Source organism: Siphateles boraxobius, unplaced genomic scaffold (genome assembly GCF_051911475.1).
Source record: "Siphateles boraxobius isolate OS27281-9 unplaced genomic scaffold, OSU_SipBor_1 1, whole genome shotgun sequence".
NCBI classification, from domain to species: domain Eukaryota; kingdom Metazoa; phylum Chordata; class Actinopteri; order Cypriniformes; family Leuciscidae; genus Siphateles; species Siphateles boraxobius.
The window spans coordinates 3,225,784-3,250,117 of NW_027508699.1; the positions used below are offsets into that span (position 1 = coordinate 3,225,784).

A 24,334-nucleotide genomic window follows, 5' to 3' on the forward strand; every position below is an offset into this window, starting at 1 on the left:
CAACTCAACCCAGTCCAGGGCGGGCTGCTCGCTCCCCCTAAGCCGGTCTTGTCCTCTGATGGCTACTTCCAGCAGGATAATGCACCATGTCATAAAGCTCGAATCATTTCAAATTGGTTTCTTGACCATGACAATGAGTTCTCTGTACTAATATGGTCCCCACAGTCACCAGATCCAGATCTCAACCCAATAGAGCATCTTTGGGATGTGGTGGAACGGGAGCTTCGTGCCCTGGATGTGCATCCCACAAATCTCCATCAACTCCAAGATGCTATCCAATCAATATGGGCCAACATTTCTAAAGAATGCTTTCAGCACCTTGTTGAATGAATGCCACGTAGAATTAAGGCAGTTCTGAAGCCGAAAGGGGGTCAAATACAGTATTAGTATGGTGTTCCTAATAATCCTTTAGGTGAGTGTATATATATATATATATATACACACACACACATACATGCTGCTCTCTGCCCCGCTTAAAATCATTGGCAACACGATTTGTTTGGAACTATTGAGAGCTACACGAATAACGTGACCGCGCGGCGGCGAGATCACTATGATTGTTATTGTTGTTAATATTATTTTATAAAGTATGTAACGTAAGATAAAAGGAGTTTTATCAGTACGTGTGACGAAGCATTTTCTGCGACAGCTCCAGCTCTCCGACGCACAGTGTAAACGTCAGCGTCCGAATTCACTCACTTCATTTTGTTCACTCCTTGCATATATGGTGCACTCAAATGCCATACACTATATAGGGATTAGTGAATGAGTGAGCGGTTTCGGACACAGCTACACAGCAAAATCCCCAGTGTTAAATGAACACTCCTGGTGTACATATAGGTCCAACTACAGGGTGTTAAAAATGAACACTGAAGCAGTGTTGAAGTTAATGAGATAATTAAGTGATTAATTAAGTGATGATTGGCCATTAGTGGTGACACCTGATGTTAATAAGCAGAATCATTGAAGGAAAGAGAAACAACAAGAATGGAAAAAAAGAGAAACACAAGAACTACTGACTTCGAACCTTTACACATTATTGCACTTACCAGTGTGACTTTATTTCTGTCATACATCTACAAAAAGTTATTGAGAATCAACAGAAGTTTAGACGGCAATGTTTTATGGAATTTTTCTCTGCTTCAGTATGGAATCACTGCTTCAGTGTTCATTTTTAACACCCTGTAGTTGGACCTATATGTACACCGAGAGTGTACATATGTACACTGGGGATTTTGCTGTGTACCGTGTCGCAACTGTCTATGTTCGCAACTCTCATAACGGCTCTGGTTCGCACTTAGTAGATACCGCCAATTCAAGTTCAAAACAAAGCGTGCGCGCTGTACTGTGATTGGTGGCTCGTTTGACCAGTTACGTTTTTATCAACTCATAAATAAAAAGGAACGACTGATTTTGAAAATGTAGTAGAAAAAAAAGTAAGATTTTTGACTTTGAAATGTAGTGGAGTTAAAGTCTCCCAAAATGTAAATACTTCAGTAAAGTACAGATACACAAAAAAGCTACTTAAGTACAGTAACGAATTAAATTTACTTCATTACTGTCCACCACTGGTAGGTAGGTGTATCGTCCCATCCCTAGTTGTGAAATAGGCAGACTATTTTTGAGACAACTTCTCCTGTGCATGCACACAAAATAATCCACACTGGTTTTAAAGAATGAGACCCACTAAGTCTTTTAAGTGTGCACTGGGCAACAACTGGTGTAGTGTGTGTGCCTAAGGAACTTTACTTAAGGAGATTCAGAAGTCATCAGATAGTTTTCCCAACACTGCGATTTTGTACATCTTTGTATACACCCGATTTGCTCATCAGCCCATTATTGAGGACGGCAAGACTTGAAATGGGTGTATCAGACAGACCAGAGAAACATTGAAAAATGTAGTGCAATAAAACCTTAGGAGTAGGTTTGGGAAACTGCAATAGACGACACATTGGAAATATCAGTATGACCAAAGTAATTTTAATTAGATCAGTTTTGCTCCCCTAATTATTTTTTTTCTATGTGTTAAGCAAAATATTCAGTAATACAGATTATTTTTAATAAATATCCGTTGAAAATAAACTGCTCATCATCTGCTCATTGTTGTAGATCAGAGCTCACATTGACAATTTTGGACAATGCTTCTTTACATGAATCTGACGAGCACTTAATGACCTGAAACTCTTTCCACATGAAGGGCACTGGTACGGCTTCTCTCCAGTGTGCACCCGCTCATGTATTTTCAGCTGCCCTAACTGATTGAAACTCTTGTCACAATGTGAACAATTGTGCGGTTTTTCTCCAGTATGGATTCTTTGGTGAATTTTCAAGTCGCCGGCTCTGCCGAAGCTATTCCCACACTCAGAGCACACATGAGATTTCACTCCAGTATGAACTTTATGGTGCATTTTAAAACAGTCCAGACGTGAAAAAGTCTTTCCACAAACGGAACAAATGTAAGGCCTCGCATTTGCATGAACGTTCATGTGTTGTTTCAAACGTGATCCCAAAATAAATGCTTTACCGCACTGATCACATTTAAATGGCTTTATTCCAGCATGAGAGCGCAGATGATATGTAAGGCTGTCTGACTGTGCGAAATTCTTCCCACACTGATTGCATGTGAAAGGTGTCGCTCCAGTGTGAATTCTATAGTGATGCTTAAGTTTTCCTTTAAATGAGAAACTCTTCCCGCATTGATCACATTTGTAAGGCTTCTCTCCGGTGTGAATTCTCATGTGACAATAAAGGTTTCCTCTAAGTGAGAAACCCTTCCCACATTGAGAGCATCTGTATGGCTTCTCTCCGGTGTGACTTCGCATGTGATCCTTTAGGAGTGCTTTACGAATGAAGCTCTTTCCACACTGCTCGCATAAGAAAGGTTTTTCTCCAGTGTGAACTCTCATGTGATCATTGAGAAGTCCTTTACGTCTGAAACTCTTTCCACACTGAGCACAGCTGTAAGGTTTCGCTCCAATATGAATTTCCTTGTGAAGCTTCAGGTCTCCCTCATTAGAGAAACTCTTTCCACATTGAAGGCATGCGAAAGGGTTCTCTCCAGTGTGGATTCTCATGTGATCATTCAAGAGTGCTTTACGCACAAAACTCTTTCCACACTGATCACATGTGAAGGGCTCCAACCCCAAGTGAACTCGTATGTGGTCAACGAGGAGTTGTTTACGAAGGAAACTCTTTCCACACTGATTGCATGAGAAAAAATTTTGTACCTCTTTTCTTTGAGATCTTTTTTTCAAAAATTGAAAATAATAATTCACAAAAGTCAAGGATTTTCCTTCAGGTTTAAAATTGTGAGGATACTGATGTTTCTCCTCCGCTTCATTTATTTCTTGACATTCCTCTTTCACCTCCATCAGACCTAAAGTGAACACATTAAATTGTCAAAATTTTATTCAAGAGACAAACGTCAACTGACAAATTAATTCTGTAGTTTTACACAGCAAAATCCCCAGTGTACATATGTACACTCTCGGTGTACATATAGGTCCAACTACAGGGTGTTAAAAATGAACACTGAAGCAGTGTTGAAGTTAATGAGATAATTAAGTGATTAATTAAGTGATGATTGGCCATTAGTGGTGACACCTGATGTTAATAAGAAGAATCATTGAAGGAAAGAGAAACAACAAGAACAGAAAAAGAGAAACACAAGAAATACTGACTTAGAGCCATTACACATTATTGTACTTATTATTACCAGTGTATTTCTGTCATACATCTACACACATTCTTATTTATATTGAACAGAAGTTTAGATGGTAATGCTTTATGGAATGTTTTGTTTCATGTCACCATTATGGCGATCAGTGTTTGCTTTAGTTGGGCTCTGGACTCTTTGCTTTTTACCATTAGTTTTTCTCTGGCTGCTCCAACTCTGTGTTTATAAAGCACATGTGTTACTGCAAGAGAGACCATAACATCGGCTGTGTTTCCCGAAAACATCATAAGCCTAAATTGATTGTGCAGTTCTTTTGTTGCTATCGTTCTATGATCAAGTTAGGCTTATAATGCTTTTGGGAAACACAGCCCAGGTCATGATGGTAATGTTTATGAAAATACAATCCTGTAATATCCTGATTAACTCAACCAGCATTATAAACTGATTAGGTTCTAATCATTACAGTAGCAAATTCCAGCAGTGCTTTAATAATCTGAAGCTTTTAAAATCACACACAGATATCAAGAATCTACATATGATTCTCAACAATGGTGACAATCACACGAAAGATTCATATTGCAGTGCATGATGGGAGCCACCAATCAAAATGCATCCATGGCTCCCATCATGCATTGCAGTATGAATAAATTATACAGCTGAATTGTCCAGTAATTTTCATTGTTTTTCCTGTTTGCATGTTTTTTTTCTGCTATTGTTTGTTATGACTTTAATAGCTTGTTTTGTGATGATCAGTGTTGATCTGTGTGTCACCAGTTGGTTTATTGTCACCATTGTTGTGATTAATATGCTGATTCTTGATGTTTGTGTGTCTAAACACAAGAGCTCCAGTGCACAAAATTTTTCCAAATTGTTCATATTGTTGTTGGATTTCAAGCTGTAGAATCTCATGGCTACAATCCCTAATACTAAAACGCAACATCCATCATATAGTCAAAGATTTAGACTCTAAATGACATCAGTGAATCAGGTTACTACGTGACGATAATGTCACCATCACAACATATTGTTAGAAGGTTTTCTCATGCAATAACAAATGTGCTTTATAAACACAATGCTAGAGCAGCCAGAGAAAAAGTCAAAATAAAAAATAAAAAGGTTCAATAGCCCAACTAAAACAAACACTAACCACCATAATGGTGGCTTGAAATGAAAAATTCCATAAAACATTGCCGTCTAAACTTCTGTTGATTCTCAATAACTTTTTGTAGATGTATGACAGAAATAAAGTCACACTGGTAAGTGCAATAATGTGTAAAGGTTCGAAGTCAGTAGTTCTTGTGTTTCTCTTTTTTTCCATTCTTGTTGTTTCTCTTTCATTCAATGATTCTGCTTATCAACATCAGGTGTCACCACTAATGGCCAATCATCACTTAATTAATCACTTAATTATCTCATTAACCTCAACACTGCTTCAGTGTTCATTTTTAACACCCTGTAGTTGGACCTATATGTACACCAGGAGTGTTCATTTAACACTGGGGATTTTGCTGTGTAATTTTCATGTTAATTAGTGCTTAAAATGGGCCGGTAGTACAGGCACTTCTATATTTTAATCCTTAGCGTAACCTCACTTTTTGTTGTTCACTGGCGCTTCTCACATGTTGACCGCCTTGCCCCAGAACACGATTTCAACCGAGGTGGACCCTGCCACAGAACTCATCTGACACTTGTGCATGTTCACCCAGAAACTGAATATAGAGGTTAGGGCTGGGCGATATGGCCTAAAAAAAAAATCCCCGATTTTTTCACAAAAAATCCGATTTACGATTTAAATCGATTTTTTTCTCTACGTACTTAAAATCAATCTGCAGATGACAAAGAAATTGTTCAAAACAAGTTTTAACTTTATTTTGTTTTAATATTCCCTTCTGGGATTTGATCTCCATTAAAGTGCAATGAGAAACAACAAGCCAAAAAGACAAGAGGACAGGCCCTGTCTTTGAAAACAATGAAAATGTAACATAAAATTAAATGGGTGGATTGGGATTTGGGGGGGATGTGTAAAAAAAACAAAACATTTGCATCACAATAAGTGTATTGTGATAGTCAAATGATTTGGTAACTAAACATAATTTTATTAAGTTTACTGGTTTGCTACTGTTTTTATTATTGCTTAACACAAATTTCACAATTTCAATTCAATTCTTGTGATTTGATTCTGATCTTGATTCAATATAAATTCCTTTGGATAAATAGGTACGTAGTAGCTACGTACTACTACCTAAGAACTATCGTACTACTATCTTAAAGTAGATACGTTAATGTGTTAATTGTTCTCCCAAAAAAACAAAAAAAAATCACCTAATGCTGTAAACATACAGAGAGCCCTGTCAGCTGGTATTATTAAAGGTTAAAACTAACTCAAATTAAATATAATGCGTTTTTTATTTTATAATGCGTCTAACTAACATGCGTGCTATGGGTCATTAAAAGCCATCCTGAGGTAAATATAATGTTACGTGGCATATGTTGTTCTCCAGCTGTTTTATGGACATCTTTCCGCGGTTGAAAAACACTGATCGATCGATTTTATTACATTTCGGTAAGTTTGTAGTAAAGAGTAACAGATGTTTGGTTCACGTGCCGCTTGAACTGAGATCTGTCAGCGTTCTTTCACGTCACATTTACAAGCGCCAAAACGGTGTTTATTGTTTGAATTTTGTAATAAAACTGACAGAATCTGAGAGCTGAGAATCTGTTTCATATCGATAGTAACCTGCTCTGTCTTGTCTGTCGGTGTCAGTGTTCTCTTTGCTTCACGATTTTTCTCTGCGCGAGAAAATGGATGTGTGGCGTGAGAGCATTTAAAAAGTGACAGAATTGCGTCTCTCACAGTGAACTCGTGAGAGTTGGCGGCCCTGCAGATTCAGCTTGTAAATGTTTTCGCCGGGTGTGCTTCTGCTGCCGCGGTCTTGCTCATTTGCCATGTTGTTTCTGTATCTCTATCATGGCAAGCGCTGAGCCCGGTCGGAACTACGGGTGCCCAGATGGGAGCGTCGGCGGTTGTTAAAGAGAAAACTGATTTTCATTAAAAAAAATCTGCGTAAACTACACATTCGAGTTAATCGATAAAATTGATTTATCGCCCAGCCCTAATAGAGGTCTTTATTAAAGGTGACATATTATGCCTCTTTTCACAAGATGTAATATAAATCAATGGTGTCCCCAGAATGTCACTAATTTGTCACTAACTGTCAGTCATTCTCCATTCAGCATTCAAACAGCGCGTCGCGTTCGGTTACAGATGAAACCCTCTCCAAAATGATTCAATGTTAATATTATTATACTTGATCTGTAGATAAAGTTCTATGGTTTCGCATAAAATGACTATCTTGCTGGACTGTATTGCTGTACCTTAATCATGTTACTTTCTATCGTGTGTCTGTTAGATCACAACACTGGAGCACTATAATTGTTCTTCACGCGCACAGTAACTGAAATTTAAAACTGTTAAAAGAAAAGGCTCAATAAACTATTGCATAGATAGATACTGTATAATACACTACGCATCGATATGTCTTTCCTTTGTGCTTTGAACTTTTCAATGCGGACTCGACGCGCTGTGACTCTGTGTTGCTTCAAGCGCATCATTCTGCGCTCGGGATGCGCATAAGCGCTTTGAGCCGCACTGTGTTGGATCCTTTCATAATCATATAATACTTTTGCGCAATGAAAGATTCTTAATAGCCTTTTTTGTTCTGTCCTATCTATCATATGTTGCTGCCTCATTAAACAGCTGTGATATACATTTAAAAAAAGTCTTAATTTTATAGTAGCCTAGACTATATATAAAATAATTGATCTTTCTGATTTTTATCTTGTTTTTCATTCATGTATTTTACAACAATACAAAGAGCAATGTGTAACGTTTTACCAGATTTAGTGCTACACTTATTGTCTCTTATTTGTTCCCCAGTAAATAATGTTTTTTTCACTAAATGTTCAGATTTGATAAAATTATTGTACATTTGTGATTTTTCAAGACTAAATTTTACCGCTGAGTTATCCACTAATATAGTTTATAATAGAATTTTTGTCATGATTGGTTATGATCATATTTTTTTTTATTTGTGGTTTTTCTTTATAACGAAGTTGTCTGTATTAAGTAGATTGTGTTTAACACACAAAAGAGTGATTATCAGTTCAACACAGAGTTATAGAAATTCTATTTGATTTTTTTTAACTGCGCTGGTATGCAAAAAAATGCATCTAAAAATGCATCAGATTGATCCTTTAAAATATGGTATATATAAAATTTTCTTACGTGGGAGCATGCCCCCCGGACCCCCCTAGAGGGGTTATATCCTTCTCACTTTTTTCACCCCTGAACCGTTTTCATGCCTGATTATACATAAAATATTATATTTTCTGTCTGATTTTTTTTTATCTGAAGCCAAATCAGATCACAGAAGGTAAAAAATGTACTTTTTATTAAAAAAAGTCATAATCCATGTCTTATTCCAAATTAGGATGTTATGGTATCAATCTGAATGGGAAACCATCGAATTGTACTCAATGGCCTTTGTGCCCTGTCATATGGCCTTGGTGCCCCTAAAAAAAAAGAAAAGGTGGAGGCCAAATGGCCTTGCCCCTAAAATTACATAATTCCCACCCTGGATGTAGATCAAATTAACTTTAATTATTATCATTCATAATGTCTAAATATTCACTCAAAAGCAAAACGATTGAAAAAGATATTATGGATTGGAAATAGCTATTAAGCCGATAAGTGCTCCTCTGCAGCCACCTACTGGGTACAATGTTCATTTTAAGTATTTTTTATTTTCAAATAAGTGTGAGTTTTCCAATTTCTTGAAACTAATGAACTAATTGAAACATTTTTTTATTTTATAAATCAGTATAATATTTCAAGGATGAACAAAAATGTTCACGTTTAAACAATAAAAATATTAAAAAATAACCTAATAAGATAATATTAGAGTTTTGAAGTGCTGGGAATAAGATATGTGAAGTACTAGTAAGCATTTGACTATTTCTGCTGCCACGTTGGTCACAGTTAGTGTTAAATCCATGGTGAATATTGCTTATTTTGGACTGAAAATCTTCTTGTTTCTCCTGGTTTCCACGTTATCGCTGTTTGCTCTGATATCTCTGATTAATAACGGAGACTTCTGCGCTGAATTTGAATGCGTCTCACTAGATCTCGCAGTAATGTTATTAATATAATGGATTCTTTAATGCATCTCTCGCTGTGTTTGTTCGCACCGGCAGGAGAAAATGTGGCAAAAAGGGTAACGTTAGCAAAATTACGTGTCTTTTGCGCGCTCAAGTTCGTTATTTGTAGACGAGTGACAATTAAATGTTTTAACGAACAACTTACAAGACAAACTTTCGTGACGATGCAGCATCGATTTGAACAGTTTATCTGGTGAAAGTTAGCAAAAGGATTAGCTGTACATTTTTAATGTTATTTCACAATAACATTCACATTTTTTGTTTTACATAGTCTGGTGAACGGATCTTACGGATGATTTTGATGTAGACTCGAGAATGATCACAAACCTCTTTGTTCCTCAGTGTTCACTCTGCAGGGTTCAGCCTCACTCATGTTCACCAGCTAACCTTTTACAATGCAATATTCCTGATGTTTCATTAATGATACGTTAACGTATAAACGTTTATTTACAATCTGTGCTTCGAAGCTTCTCCGTCGACTTCTTTGAGTAAATGGCGGATTGGCGCCATCTTGCTGTATGGAGGGCTTCTTCTTCTTCTTTTGTTTTTTTGGCAAACCATCTTATGGTGCTGCTGGAATGGAGTGTGGAGTATTGATTTTTGGGGGGAATAAATAATAACTTGAATAATGCTTTGAACAATGAACAATGGAGATTGTTAAATTAACATTTTGAATTACGAAAGACAAAGACAGCGCAACATTAAGACATTATATATTGCAAAGCCTATTATATAATATCATATTATGCAGGATGTGTAAGTACCTTGTGCCAGTGACAGCATGAAGTTGCATAATGTTGAAGTGAATAATTGGTTAAAATAATACAAAAAATATTTTGTTTAATGTTTCATATATTTGATTCTTTATGACCAATATTTCTGTTAAGATATATCTACTAGTTTGAAATGTTTGTAGGCTTAAGAGTGACAGCATTGAATCTGGGGTGAATCAGGGGTGCGTCGTGCTCTGGTGACATACTGACGTGTGGAATTAATGAAATATTAAGCTATAATCTGAGCGTTCTACTGACAAAAACAGTTTGGGAACCTCTGGTCTAATTGAAGCCGAGGAAAGGAGCGGGTTACAAAAGAACAAGCACTCAGAGTTGTGTGTTGCTTGTAGACTGAGACTAACTAAATCTAGGACTATTTAAAGCCATGACAGAGAAAGCGGATTTCTGTTAATCTGGTTTAAAGGGCCATTTAAGTCTAGGACTAGGTTTTATCTCTGTCTGGGAGACCGCCCCTCAGAGTTGATCTGAATTTTCGTTTAATTGTCACCATTGTTGAGATTCATATGCTGATTCTTGATGTCTGTGTGAGTATAAATGACCATGTCAAATTAATTTCTGCATAATGATTTCATAAAATCTTTCAGAGTATCACAGCAGAACAGATGTTTCTGCAGCAGGATTGGCTTAAAGAATAACTAATTTAGTATTTAAATAATTTAATCAGAGATTAGACTTTGGTATCAATGAATTGCTATAATAAACATATCAGAAACATACAGTTAAATCAGCAAAAGAAAAACTTTAGTTAAAGAGTCAAGAGACTAACTAAACCATGATACTGGTTCCCTGGCACATGATCACCATAACGATGACCTCAAACTTTATTATTTTCAATAAAACATCAACATCTAAAACTGTTAACCCTGAACAAATACCTTAGTACGAGAGAAATAAAGTCTGGATTGTAATAAGTGAAAATGCTGAGATCTTGAGAGATCTGGTACCAACACTGAGAATAAGTACAGACACTAAAACCTATTCAGACCCAGTGCAGGGCCAGTTATAGATTAGTAGCCTAATTAAAAATCCATGAACATGCAAATGTGTGTGGAATTAATGAAATATTAAGCTATAATCTGAGCGTTCTGCTGACAAAAACAGTTTGGGAACCTCTGGTCTAATTGAAGTCGAGGAAAGGAGCGGGTTACAAAAGAACAAGCACTCAGAGTTGTGTGTTGCTTGTAGACTGAGAGAGAAAAGCCTGTCGATCGCCCCCTGGAGGAGAAAGACAGAATGACGAGGCTGAGCTGTCCTTTACCACACCGAAAGCAGACAGAAGCCAGAGAGAAAGCAGCATGAAAGACAAATAAATGAAGCAATTGAATTAAAAAAGGATAAAGGAAAAACCGTGGTAGCCGAGGCATGAAGTGTATTAGTGAATTGATAAAGCAAAAGCTTACAGCACCTGGTATTCCCAGGCGGTCTCCCATCCAAGTACTAACCAGGCCCGACCCTGCTTAGCTTCCGAGATCGGACGAGATCGGGCGTGTTCAGGGTGGTATGGCCGTAAGCGAGAGTCTCAGCCGATAGAGGGATATTTAAAGAAGGCACACGAGTCTCGGCCCGCATTCACACACACTGCAGCTGCAAGACAAACAGCATCCACAAAGTGTTTTCATGTCTTCATACAGCTGCTCAAAATATTAATTCATTAGACCTCTATAAGCATTACATTAATAATAAATAAATAATTAAAGGATTAATGTATTTAAGCATGTTTTCATGATAATAAGCAGAAGTCTCCCTAGCGCCTCACAAATTCTCATTGTAAATCTGTGGTGAAAAATGGAACTGCAGCGCTCTAACCAACCTTGGTTCTTATTTTAAATATAGGCATACAGAGATATCAAGACTCAACATCTGAATCTCAACAATGGTGACAATCAAGAAAGTTTTTTTGAGACTTTATTAGCTTGTTTTGTGACATAATAATAAGTAAACAAACATCAAAATCACTTCGCTGAGAATAAAACCACTTAGGGACTGTTCGTTTTTTATTTAAGGGGCCACCGGAGGAGTTTTGAGATTTGTTGTCAAAAAGGACTTGACCCTCCCTTAGCCAGCAATAAATTTTTCTATGACCCTCCAAAATGATTGTGAAAAAATGCATGACCCTCCCCGATAATTTATTGATTTCTGTACTGGTTTGCGCTTGGTAAAGATGTTCAGAAGCCATTGTTTGTTTACAACTATGACAAACCTCTGCGTACGTTACATTACACTCCACGTTTATGGTGGCCATTTCAGTAGATTATAATACTCACATTGTTGTGGAAACACAATAAGCAACACTTCCTGCATACTACTCATCTAACGTTTGTATTCACATGAAATATAACAACATTGAGACCATTCAACAAAGCACAGTGGGTATAACAAATTCAACACATTTGCTCAGTCATTGTATATTTTAGCATAGGTATTACCTTTAAAAGCTGCCGAAGCCCGAAGCCAACATTATCCAAAACTCCATTTGGAGACACGAGCGTCAATTTGGGAGTTTGCATAACGTTTACTCATTCCTTCTCATGTCGTTTGCACAATTTCAAATCACCGGGACCGAAAGGATATTTGAAGAGTTGCCTACGTATTGGCGCCAGAAATCACATTCGCGCTTTGCTGCTAGTGCCCAGTGCCGTGCATTGAAATTGAACATTGCTACATTGAAAATATGCACCGAAAAAGCCACTTTAAAATTTAGATGTTTTCATAAATACAAAAGTTGAGTGACCCTCCCCCTAGACTAAAAAAAAGTTGTATGACCCTCCCCTCACCAAAGAAAAAAACGACATGACCCTCCCCGATTTTCCTCCGGTGGCCCCTTCCATAAATACCGAAAGGTCCCTTACCAGCAACCGCAAAGTTGAAGAAATCCTCTGGTAGGGCGCGTAGCCGCGCGAAATTAAAAAATGCGCGTGCAGCGTGAGGAATCGTCCCGGATGAGTTCGTCAGGTGACAGGTCATCATGTGGGTCATTTTATTTACGGCTAAATTATTATTCATTAATTTTACTAATAGTTGGATTGGGCAGGCATCCACAAAAGGGCCTTTAATTACAAAAAAGGAGAGGAAATTTTGCCTTGACAAAAGGGCACTTTGGGCACCAAGGGGCAAAAGGGCAGGTGCTCGAGCACCCAAAGCCCCCCCCTCTGCACGTGCCTGCATGAAAGACAAATAAATGAAGCAATTGAATTGAAAAGGATAAAGGAAAAACCGTGGGAGCCGAGCCATGAAGTGTATTAGTGAATTGATAAAGCAAAAGCTTACAGCACCTGGTATTCCCAGGCGGTCTCCCATCCAAGTACTAACCAGGTCCGACCCTGCTTAGCTTCCGAGATCGGACGAGATCGGGCGTGTTCAGGGTGGTATGGCCGTAAGCGAGAGTCTCAGCCGATAGAGGGATATTTAAAGAAGGCACACGAGTCTCGGCCAGCATTAACACACACTGCAGCTGCAAGACAAACAGCATCCACAAAGCGTTTTCATGTCTTTATACAGCTGCTCAAAATATTCATTCATTAGACCTCTATAAGCATTAAATTAATAATAAATAAATAATTAAAGGATTAATGTATTTAAGCATGTTTTCATGATAATAAGCAGAAGTCTCCCTAGCGCCTCACAAATTCTCATATGTAAATCTGTGGTGAAAAATGGAACTGCAGTGCTCTAACCAACCTTGGTTTTTCTTTTAAATGTAGGCATACAGAGATATCAAAGACTCAACATCTGAATCTCAACAATGGTGACAATCAAGAAAGTTTTTTTGAGACTTTATTAGCTTGTTTTGTGACATTCAGAGTTGATCTGATTTTTTTTTTAATAGCCTCTATGCACGATCGCTTCCGGGTTTTGTCTCAGCCCGCTCACTCACATCCGGTTCTGCGCTGTAAGCCGTGTTTACATTCTGTGGAGATAATGGCAAACTACACTCGCTGTTTGCAAGAACTGCCTAAGGTTAACGTGAACGATGTTAACATCATTGTGAGGCAGTTTGCTGTCACACCTAAGAGCAAGAAAGAGAAGGGATTTAAATTATATATTTCAAGCTACATTGACAACTTTGAGGGTGAGTAATGTTATTCTCTCATATCATGCAAAATTCGACTAACGTTAGCGAATCGGTCTCTAAAATCGTTGTCTCCGTTTCTGACACAAAACGTTCATACCGGTCTTTGTATTATTTTATCTATTATTTGGATTATTTGATATTAGTTAAACGTATGGTTTTACGTAAATTTGAAAATTGTTTGTTTGTGCGATGTAACTGTTACATACAAATTGTGCAATATGATTGTTACTGACTATGAGTAATTTCTCAGTTTCCAGTAAAGATCAGTTCTCAAGAGAGATCAGCGTGAGGGCGACATGTTTCAGGTCGATGAGGAAGTCAGAGAAGCCCCATAGATTAAGAGTAGGAGGACATAAAAGACAGCTGATCTCTAAATGAAATGCATGTTTTAAACAGAAGTTGTTTGTGGGTTCTACATCTATACAAAGACAGGCATAGGCAGTAAATGGGTTCATAAGTGTTTTAAATAATTTAGAATCTATTTACAAATAACATTAACAATTTAATTATCTTCACAGATTGTATTAAAGGACTCTCGTCCTGTAACACTGTCACAGAGTAGTTGTTCTTGTGTTGCTGGGACAGCACTGTGCAACCACATTGTTGCACTACTCTACCAAACAGCCCACTACTCTCAGCTTGGCATCAGTGCAGTTCCTCCATTTCACAGCTGTACTGAAACAGAGCAGAGCTGGCACAAACCCAGAACAATGGTAAATGAATTAAATGAATTTGCTATTAAAAACTAATAACAACTACTGGAAATGCAATAAACTAATAAATACAAAGAGCATTATTTGAGTTTAATGTTTTATTATTATATTTTCTAGGGAGTCAAGCCAGGTCCTGTCCATAAAATGGTGGTTCTGTCTGCAAGACCCAAAGAGAGGAAGCTTGCTGAGGGTTTAAGGTACAACGCAAACATTTCATACTAAAGATGAATGTAGTTTAAAATGAAAAATATGAAAGATTAGACAGACTAAAAACTAGAAAAAGTGCTTTTTGTTTAATACTTTTCTTTTCATTTCAGGAGTACCCTTTACAAGGGTGTCACCAGTGAGCTGCCTGACCTCTTAGTCCTCCAAGTAGCAGAGGCGTATAAGGACTACGCCAGTGCTGTAGCTCCTCCAGTCACCACTATCAGGATGTCACATGAGGATTCTTTGGTGGATTCTGCCTTTGGTAAAGTTCAGTATGGAAGTGTGCTGTCATACCAGCAGCCAGCAGCAACAACATGCAACATCACTCACCATCAAGATGCCCCACCACCGCCACCTCTGCCACTAGTTGGTTACAGCCTTGACGCATCTGTTTGCTTGTTTGTCCATAGCGAACATGGACAAGCACACATGACGTCACTGGCAGTAACTTTGGATATGGCTCATAAAATAGAGCATGCCACCAAAGAACAGAGTGCATCACTTGCTTGGCACTCGGTCCGAAAACCCCGGGTAACAGCGTCACGTTTTAGGGAGGTTTGTCATGTGCGTGGATAGAGCTCAGCTGAACACCTGGCTGAAATAATTTATAAGGGAACTCGCCAGACAGCAGACATGAAGAGAGGGCTTGAAATGGAATCTGCTGCAATTGAGGAATACTGTCTGCTGCGAGAAGTAAACTACCACACTTGGGAATTCTTAATTCACCCCGATGCACCTTGGCTGTGGGCCTCTCCTGATGGGATTATTTTTTACCCTAAAGAGCACCATGTTTTTGGACTTTTGGAGATAAAATGTCCCAATGTCAAAAGTTACGTGGACTGTCCTTACCTTAAATTTCACAATGGCACACCAGAACTGAAACAACAGCATGCATACTTTTGGCAAGTTCAAGGACAAATGCTGATCTCAGGATTGGACTGGTGTGATTTTGTCGTTTATGCACAGGATGACATGATGACCAGCGCATTTACAAAGACATCAAAATGTTTCAGATCATTCGAGAGAAAGCTGACCATTTCTTTCTTTACTTTTACCTGCCAAGATGCTTACAGATGTAAAAAGACAAATAATCATTTAATATTGTATCAAAGTTTTTTTTTATTTACTCAACATCACTGTAGATAATGTTAAACACTGTATCAAAGTTATTTATATTTACATGTTTACATTCTTGCAGTGCAACTGTACAAAGTTATTTATATTTAAATGTTTACATTCCTGCAGTGCAACTGTACAAAGTTATTTATATTTACATGTTCACATTCCTGCTGTGCAACTGTACAAAGTTATTTATATTTACGTTTACATACTTACAGTGCAACTGTACAAAGTTATTTATATTTACGTTTACATACTTACAGTGCAACTGTACAAAGTTATTTATATTTACATGTTTACATTCCTGCAGTGCAAGTGTTCAAGTTATTTATATACACGTTTAAATTATTTATATTTGAACAAAAATAAATCCAAATTCATCAATCCCCAAACAAAGTTATCTTGTCTTTAATCCTTTGTCCATGCTTTTACTAAGGGGCCATTCTGGTAATTTACAAGGAGGCAAGCAACAGTGTACAGCTGGTTGATGCTCCCTGTGATGGAAAGAGGGATGACTGTGTCGAACAGCTTGTGTTCCTTCACCCTGCGGATGAGACGCTCGACGTGGACCCTCAGCTGAGCAATGGACTGTGTTTTCTTTACCTCATCAGCTGTCAGCTGTTTCCTTTTTGACAGGAAAGCAGGTCTGTAGACTTTACATGGCACACAGTCATCAACAAGAAAACCTTTGTCGACCATTATTGCCATTCCAGGTTTCAACAGAGACACAATTCCAGACTGCTTAAAAAGCTCCTTGTCACTGACAGATCCTGCATACAGGGATGACACAAAGGTGACCACACCATGTGGTGCCATGCCGATTAACCCCTTAAAGGTGCAGTGGGATTTGTAATTGGAGAAGACTTCACTTTGAAGCAGGAGAGAGGATGGAGTTTGGCAACGCAGTTCCGTGCAGTCGATCACCACTTGTGTGTCTGGGTAGTCCTGGAACTCATTGGGTAGATGAGCCTTGACTTCCTCCTCAGACATCCATATGCGGACAGAGCCAAGAATGGTATACAAAAAATTGGCCCAGGTTGTAATAATTCGGCTAACTGTAGACTGATGAATGTTGAATCTGTGGGACAGATCCCGCTGTGTTTGGCCAACTGAGAGGTGGGTCATGAAGAGGAAGAACTCATCAATGGGCTGCAGGGACTGACCCTATAAAAATAACAAGGTTTGCAATTATGTACATATAATGTGTAGGCTAGGCTTTCACTGAAAATGTAAAATTAGGTTTTGTTTTTCTATTTTGTATTTACCCATGCACTGCCTCTTGTTTCAGCTTCACTCCTCATTGTAGTTGCTCTTGCTCTGGTCACACGAATCATTTTGTGGGATGCAGGTTCAATGAGTTTCCAGAAAGTCATTAAATGCCTGTAAGTCATGAACCTAAATGAGATGTAAGACATGTTTATTTACATATATACACACACATATATATATACACTCACACACATACACACACACACATATACATACACACACACACACACACACACACGCACACACACACACACACACACACACACACACACACATATAAATAAACATACACACACGCACGCACACATACATAAATAAATACACACATACACACACACACACACACATATATATAAATACACACACACACACACACATAAATAAACGTGACAATAATACGATGGAACTTTTATTTTTCAGATAATGTTTATTGCACATATTTTGAATTATAATTCCTAATTATAAAACAATATACATTCAGACACAGTCAATAACACAAATCTAATGTTGTATTTGATGCAAGATACCAGCGGTCACGTGACAAAAGAACGAAGGATTTAAAGCGAGACTCGAAGAAAATGAACTAATCATTTCTCTTTCCAGTACTGACAGCATAGCCTATATGGACTGACAGGAAGAACGAAAGACTCGCACCCGTCCGAACCCGAACCAGATGAACTAATCATTTCTCTTTCCGGTACTGACAGCATAGCCTATATGGGACTGACAGGAAGAACTCGAGACTCGGACCCGTCCGAACCCGAACTTGAGACTCGAAAGATGAACTAATCATTTCTCTTTCCGGCCCTGCTGTATCACACACGGCACGGTCGGCCCGGCAGACAGAGCAGAGTCAGACACTGGCGAGTCGACAACTAACGTCTCGAGACACGAGAGGAGAACTAACCTGATAAATATGAAGTTGCAAAGGAAAGAATGTCTCGGATCAGAAGATGAACCAACAGAATCCGACTGCAATAGTCTGAACTTAAGACCCAACAACTAATCAATTAATAAAACATGTCGGTTTCTTATAATTTGGCTTTGGCTGCATTACCTTAGAGTTTATTTTTAATCTTTTTACAAATGTAATCAACATTTCTGTAAGTACTAGATGTGTTGGGATATTTAACATGCCATTTTAATTATATTATGCTGAAATGAACGAAATGACTCGATAAAAAGATCCGTTCATTTTGCTGAACAAGACTCAAAGATCCGAGGCAGTAAAACGATTCGATCTTCCCACTACTAATCTAAGATAATAAGCAAAAGTCTCCCCATCTCTACAGCACCCGACAAATTCTCCTATGCAAAAGCTGTGGTGAAAAATGGCACTGCAGCGCTCTAATCAACCTTGGATTTTATTTTTTACTTAAGCATACAGAGTCATCAAGAATCAACATATGAATCTCAACAATGGTGACAATCAAGAAAGCTTTTTTTGAGACTTTATTAGCTTGTTTTGTGACATTCAGAGTTAATCTGATTTTTTTTAATTGTCACCATTGTTGAGATTCATTTGCTGGTTCTTGATATCTGTGTGAGTATTCATGACTCTGACAAACCATTTTCTTCCATAACAGAGTAGAAATTTCTGCAGTAGGATCGGCATGAAAAATAAACAATTTAATATTAAACAATATAATCAGAGATTATACTCTAGTTTCAGTGAATCAAATAAATACACCATCACTACAAAGTGACCGATGAGTTTGATTCCTGAACGCCATTTTAATAAAATTGAGTTACCGCAAGAATCAGGATTGTATCTGGTCGGTATTGAAAAGTCAATGTTTAATCTTAAGTAAAATGCGATATCCGCCGTGTTATTCTGCCATGTTTTCTCCCTTTCTTTCCAAACCGCAACAAACGCCAGTCTTAATTGCATTAATTGCATTTTGAAATTTTTTTTAATGGATTTATTGCATTTTGGGGGGAAAAAAATCCATTTTTATAATAAATCTTTGAAAATCAAAACCTCGATTTAAATTTTTTTTGTCATTATACCCTACAAATGCTATGTGAAAGATTGAAACAGAAAATAGTTGTTTTCATCTTTCCACTTTCTTGGTAAAGAAAACACATTTTTATTTCGTTTTGGAACCAAACTCCTCTGGTCTAAGTTAAATCAGCAAAAGAAAAATTTTAGTTAAAAAGTCAAGAGGCAATAATCTAACTAAAGCACATTACTGTTTCCCTGGCACATGCTCACCATAATGGTGACTTCAAACTTTATTATTTTCAATAAAACATCAACATCTAAAACTGTTAACTCTGAACAAATACCTTAGTACGAGAGAAATAAAGTCTGGATTGTAATAAGTGAAAATGCTGAGATCTTGAGAGATCTGGTACCAACACTGAGAATAAGTACCGACACTAAAACCTATTCAGACCCAGTGCAGGGCCAGTTATAGGTTAGTAGCCTAATTAAAAATCCATGAACATGCAAATGTGTGTGGAATTAATGAAATATTAAGCTATAATCTGAGCGTTCTGCTGACAAAAACAGTGTGGGAACCTCTGGTCTAATTGAAGTCGAGGAAAGGAGCGGGTTACAAAAGAACAAGTGCTCAGAGTTGTGTGTTGCTTGTAGACTGAGAGAGAAAAGCCTGTCGATCGCCCCCTGGAGGAGAAAGACAGAATGACGAGGCTGAGCTGTCCTTTACCACACCGAAAGCAGACAGAAGCCAGAGAGAAAGCAGCATGAAAGACAAATAAATGAAGCAATTGAATTGAAAAGGATAAAGGAAAAACCGTGGGAGCCGAGCCATGAAGTGTATTAGTGAATTGATAAAGCAAAAGCTTACAGCACCTGGTATTCCCAGGCGGTCTCCCATCCAAGTACTAACCAGGCCCGACCCTGCTTAGCTTCCGAGATCGGACGAGATCGGGTGTGTTTTTTTTTTTTTTTTTTTTTTTTTTTTTATTAAATTTTTTATCATTGCTTTACATAAAACACATCATTATATATTTATACATTTCCATCTTGTTCAATACTTTGGCAAGTAAAAGTGTTTTTGTTTAAAAACACACATGACATCCTTGTTAAAAATTCCATAAAATTCCCCCATTTTGCTCTCCATTTTAAAATAATTGTACAATATTTCCACATAATCATCTACCATCGGTTTAAAAAGCCCCCATAGATCTAAAACAACATCTCTGTTTTTTGCTATGTTCCTTCTTTTCCATATTGCTTTCTTCGCCAGTAGTAAGCACAAATTCACAAGCTTCTTATTTACATTTTTTTCTGCCATTCCCAACATAAAACATGTATCCCATTCAGCAACCACTTCTTTTCCTCTTAATTCTTTTATAAAATCTTTCAGTTCATTAAAAAAAAAATTAAGCTTTTCACAATATAAAAACAAGTGTAAAATCCCTTCATCTTCCTTCTTACATACTTTACATTGTGCATTACTTTCTTTTTTCATTATACACAATCTCATTTCAGTATATATCACATTTTGTCTAATAAAATAATCCAAACATTCCAAACCTACATCTAACCAACTCCATGCTCTGTTTTTCCAGACATCTTTTTCTTCAATTCCATTCAAATTCCTTAACCAAACCTCATTAGCCCCTGGTTTTTTAAAAACTCTGTTTCTAAAAAACTCATAAAACATTTTCACAGTTCCCATATTAAAATCCACCTTCTTGTCTTTACATTTTAAATACACCGTCATTTTGTTTTCTTTTCCATCATTATTGTTGACCTCCTCTAACCATTGACCTGGGATTGCTTTTTTAACATCTTCATATTGTTTTTTTAAACTGATCACATTATAGTCTTCCTTTTCCTCCTCCATCGCATCCTTTATCACTTGTAGTGGTAAAAATCCCTCCTTCCACTCCCATAAAATATCCCTCACTTTTACAATGCCTGCTTGCATCCATTTCTTAAAATAGATATCACGCTCATTTATCTTTATTTTGTCATTTAAAAACAAAGGTTGATTTAAAATCATTTCCCTCCCTTCTGGATTAAAATCCACCTCTGTCAAAAAAAGCCTCCAAGCATTTAAAACCTCTTTATAAAATTGTGGAATTCCCTCCATCATCCCAGCTTTTATCTTCATCCATAAAGTGTTTTCCCCCAGGTTAAAATTCCCACATTTATTTAAATAAAATACCATCAATTCCTTCCAATCAGCTCTATTATTATCATCCAAGTACTTCTTTACCACTTTTACCCTCATGCTTTTCATTTTCAGTTCCACATCCACCAGTCCCATCCCTCCCTCCTCCGGTTTTCCTATTAGCGTATAATACGCTACCCTTGAAGGCTTTTTATCCCATAAATATTCTAAAACAATCGTTTTTATTCTCTTAAAAGCCCAGTTTGGTAATGACATTACTTGCAATTTATACCACATCTTTGATAACATTAAACTGTTTACAGTTAAAATTTTCCCTTTCAAACTTAAAAATCTATTTCTCCAAAAAATCAATCTTCTTTCCATTTCTCCCAATGTCTCTTCCCACATATTATCAATAGCTTCCTTCTCATTTTTTGCTACAATTGCCCCTAAAATCTTCATCTCTTGTACTTCCTTAAATTTAAAAACATCTGTTAAACTCTCTGTCCTTCCAAACTTCATATATATTGTTTTTTCCTCATTTATTTTTGCCCCTGAGCCTTCGCAATAACATTTTATTTTTCTCATCACTTCTTTTATGCTTTCCCTATTTTCCACCACAACTGTCGTATCATCTGCATATTGAAAAATTGGAGTTAATTCTTTTCTTCCTTCAAATTGTATCCCTTTTATCTCTTTGTCTCTATTTATTAAAAGCCCTAAAGGTTCTGCCACCAAAGAATATAACTGTGCGGACAGTGGACATCCTTGTCTGATTGATCTTAAAACTTTAAAAGGTTGCGTTAAAAAACCATTACATTTTACTTTTGTTAAAATATCACTGTATAAAACTGAAATCCATTTGATAAAATTCTCTCCAAACCCAAATTGTTTTAAAATTCCCATTAAAAACCCTCGTTCCACTCTGTCAAAAGCCTTCTCAAAGTCCATACTTATTACATATGCTCTCTTTCCTTTTTCTTTTATATATCCCACTATATCTCTTATACTGCTTGTGATATCCGCAATGTCCCTCCCCTTAACTCCGTAAGCCTGGTTAGTTTCAATTATATCCGGCATTATCTCTTTTAATCTGTTTGCTAAAACTTTGGCTAAAATTTTTAAATCTGTGTTTAACATTGTGATAGGCCTATAATTCTTCAATTCCGTTTTGTCTCCTTTTCTCTTATAAATGATTTTCATTAATCCCAGTCCCATTCTTGGGTGTACTCTTTCTTTTTTAAAAATTTCTCCATAGATTTCTTTTAAAATTATGCTCATTTTTTCCTTAAAAATCTTATAAAACTCATTTCCAATTCCATCTATTCCTGGGCTTTTCTTTACTCCTAACTGATTTATGGCCTGTATAATTTCTTCTGTTGTTATTTCTCTTTCACAAACCCCCTTATCTGTCTCACTGACTTTTTTTGTTATCTGTTTAATTAAAAAATTCCTTTTTTCTTCATCTCCTCCTTCTGATTTAAAAAGTTCTTCATAAAACTGGCTTATTTCTTTTAAAATCCCTTCTGTGTTTAAAACCGCTTGTCCTTCTTTATTCTTAATTTCCTTAATTATTTCTGCCCTCCCCTTGCTTTTCTCAAGATTAAAAAAGAATTTGTTACATTTCTCCCCTTGCACCGTACATTTTGCTTTACTTCTTAACATCGCCCCCTTGTATTTCTTCTCTTCTATTTTCTTCAATTTGTCCTCCACTTCAAGTACTCTTTGCACGTTTACTTCATTTTTGTTTAACTCTTTTCTTAGCGTTTCTCTTATTTCTTCCTCCTCTGTTCTTTTCACCTTTTGTAACAACTTACAGTAGTTTATTGTGTATTTCTTAATTTCATATTTCATGTTTTCCCACCATTGTCTTTTATCTTCTATGTACATCAAGTCTTTTTTTCCTTCATCTAAAATGTTTTCTATCCCTTTTTTAAAATGCTCTTCCTTTAAGACATCAGTGTTTAAAATCCAAACCCCTGGTCCCTTCCTTTCTCTTTTAAAATCTAGTCTCATTAATACCATTTTGTGATCACTTAAAGTGGTTTCTTTATAAAAAATCCCATCAATAAAATGTTCTAAATTCCTGGTGTTTAAAAAGTAATCTATTCTGGTTTGACACATAAAATTCCCCACCAGCTGCCTTCTTGTAAATTCCTTCTTTTTTTCATTCCTCTCCCTCCACACGTCCATCATATTTTTTCCTCCCATCAATAACTTTAACTCTTTTCTACCCACATCCGACTTAAAAATCATTCCATTCACCATGTCCATTTTACTAAAAACAGTGTTAAAATCTCCCCCAATTATTACCTTCTTCCATTCTTTCATTACTCTAGATATATCATTAAAATACATTTTCTTTTCCATTTGGTCATTTGGAGCATGTACGTTTATCAAAATAAAATCTTCTTCTTCTATCTTAATTTCTACAGCCATGCATTTCCCTTTTATGTCCTTATATATCAATTTTGCCTTAATACCTCTGTCTTTTCTTATTAACACTGCCACTCCACCTCCTTTCCCTTCTTTATTATTAAAAAATAATTCCCCTTCCCATTTTCTTTTAAAATCCTCCATTGCATTATCTTTCCAGTTTGTCTCTTGCAATAAAATTATATCCTCTTCTTTGCACATTTCCTTCACTTTTTCAAATTTCACACAGTTCATTAACCCTCTTGCATTAAAAGTCACAATACTCAGCACAATAAAATAAAAGATAAAAAAATTAAAAATCCCCATTCTTTCAGTTCATTTCCTCTCCTTCCTTTACATTTTCTCCACAGTCCTGTTTCTCATCACTTTTTTCAAAAGAAACTTTTTTCCTTGCTTTATCTAAATTTGGAATTACCTTACTTGTCCTTCTTCTTTTACTTGTTATTCCCTTTGTACCACCGTCGTCCATGTTTTCACTTCCTTTGTCCCTTTTTTCTTTCTCCGTGACTTGATCTTGCTCCTCTATCTTTTCCAGTTCAGTTTGCAAAGTCCCAGTTACTTCCATTCGTTCCTCCGTTTCCTCATTGTCTATCGTTAGTCCACTCCGTTCCGTTATGCCCTCAACATCCGCGCTTACAATCTCCTCTCTTGGCGTTCCTTCCATGCCCTCGCGTTGCTTCTCTTCTCTGTCTGCCTCATGCATCTGCCCGCTCATCAGTTCTTCCTCCTGTTGTTGGTCTCCG

The 24,334-nt window shown here is 37.0% G+C and overlaps 2 protein-coding genes and 2 non-coding genes across 4 annotated transcripts; 1 reads left to right on the forward strand and 3 right to left on the reverse strand.

The window, feature by feature from the left end:
• Window positions 1-1,963: 1,963 nt before the first annotated feature.
• Window positions 1,964-9,420, reverse strand: LOC143750410 (uncharacterized). Its single transcript, XM_077243504.1, has 2 exons — window positions 9,221-9,420; window positions 1,964-3,376 (listed from the first exon to the last, which is right to left on the reverse strand). The coding sequence occupies exons 1-2, from the start codon at window positions 9,264-9,266 to the stop codon at window positions 2,118-2,120; spliced, it is 1,305 nt and encodes a 434-aa protein (XP_077099619.1). The 5' UTR covers window positions 9,267-9,420; the 3' UTR covers window positions 1,964-2,117.
• A 1,660-nt stretch (window positions 9,421-11,080) lies between these two features.
• Window positions 11,081-11,199, reverse strand: LOC143741236 (5S ribosomal RNA). Its single transcript, XR_013204974.1, has one exon. It is a non-coding gene; the product is annotated as a 5S ribosomal RNA (ribosomal RNA).
• Window positions 11,200-12,947: 1,748 nt separating this feature from the next.
• On the reverse strand, window positions 12,948-13,066 carry LOC143742117 (5S ribosomal RNA). The gene has a single exon (XR_013205357.1). It is a non-coding gene; the product is annotated as a 5S ribosomal RNA (ribosomal RNA).
• A 1,210-nt stretch (window positions 13,067-14,276) lies between these two features.
• LOC143753059 (uncharacterized) lies at window positions 14,277-16,194 on the forward strand. The gene is made up of 3 exons (XM_077245640.1): window positions 14,277-14,472; window positions 14,590-14,669; window positions 14,790-16,194. The coding sequence occupies exons 1-3, from the start codon at window positions 14,470-14,472 to the stop codon at window positions 15,253-15,255; spliced, it is 549 nt and encodes a 182-aa protein (XP_077101755.1). The 5' UTR covers window positions 14,277-14,469; the 3' UTR covers window positions 15,256-16,194.
• The last annotated feature ends 8,140 nt before the right edge of the window (window positions 16,195-24,334 follow it).

Bases quoted from the DNA above. Each gene is read 5' to 3' on its own strand.
- LOC143753059 (XM_077245640.1), top strand. The intron at 14,670-14,789 runs GTACAACGCAAA...TTTTCATTTCAG, and splicing joins AAGCTTGCTGAGGGTTTAAG to GAGTACCCTTTACAAGGGTG.
- LOC143750410 (XM_077243504.1), bottom strand. From the start codon at position 9,266: ATGAGTGAGGCTGAACCCTGCAGAGTGAACACTGAGGAACAAAGAG. The intron at 3,377-9,220 runs GTTTGTGATCAT...TGTTCACTTTAG, and splicing joins GAACACTGAGGAACAAAGAG to GTCTGATGGAGGTGAAAGAG.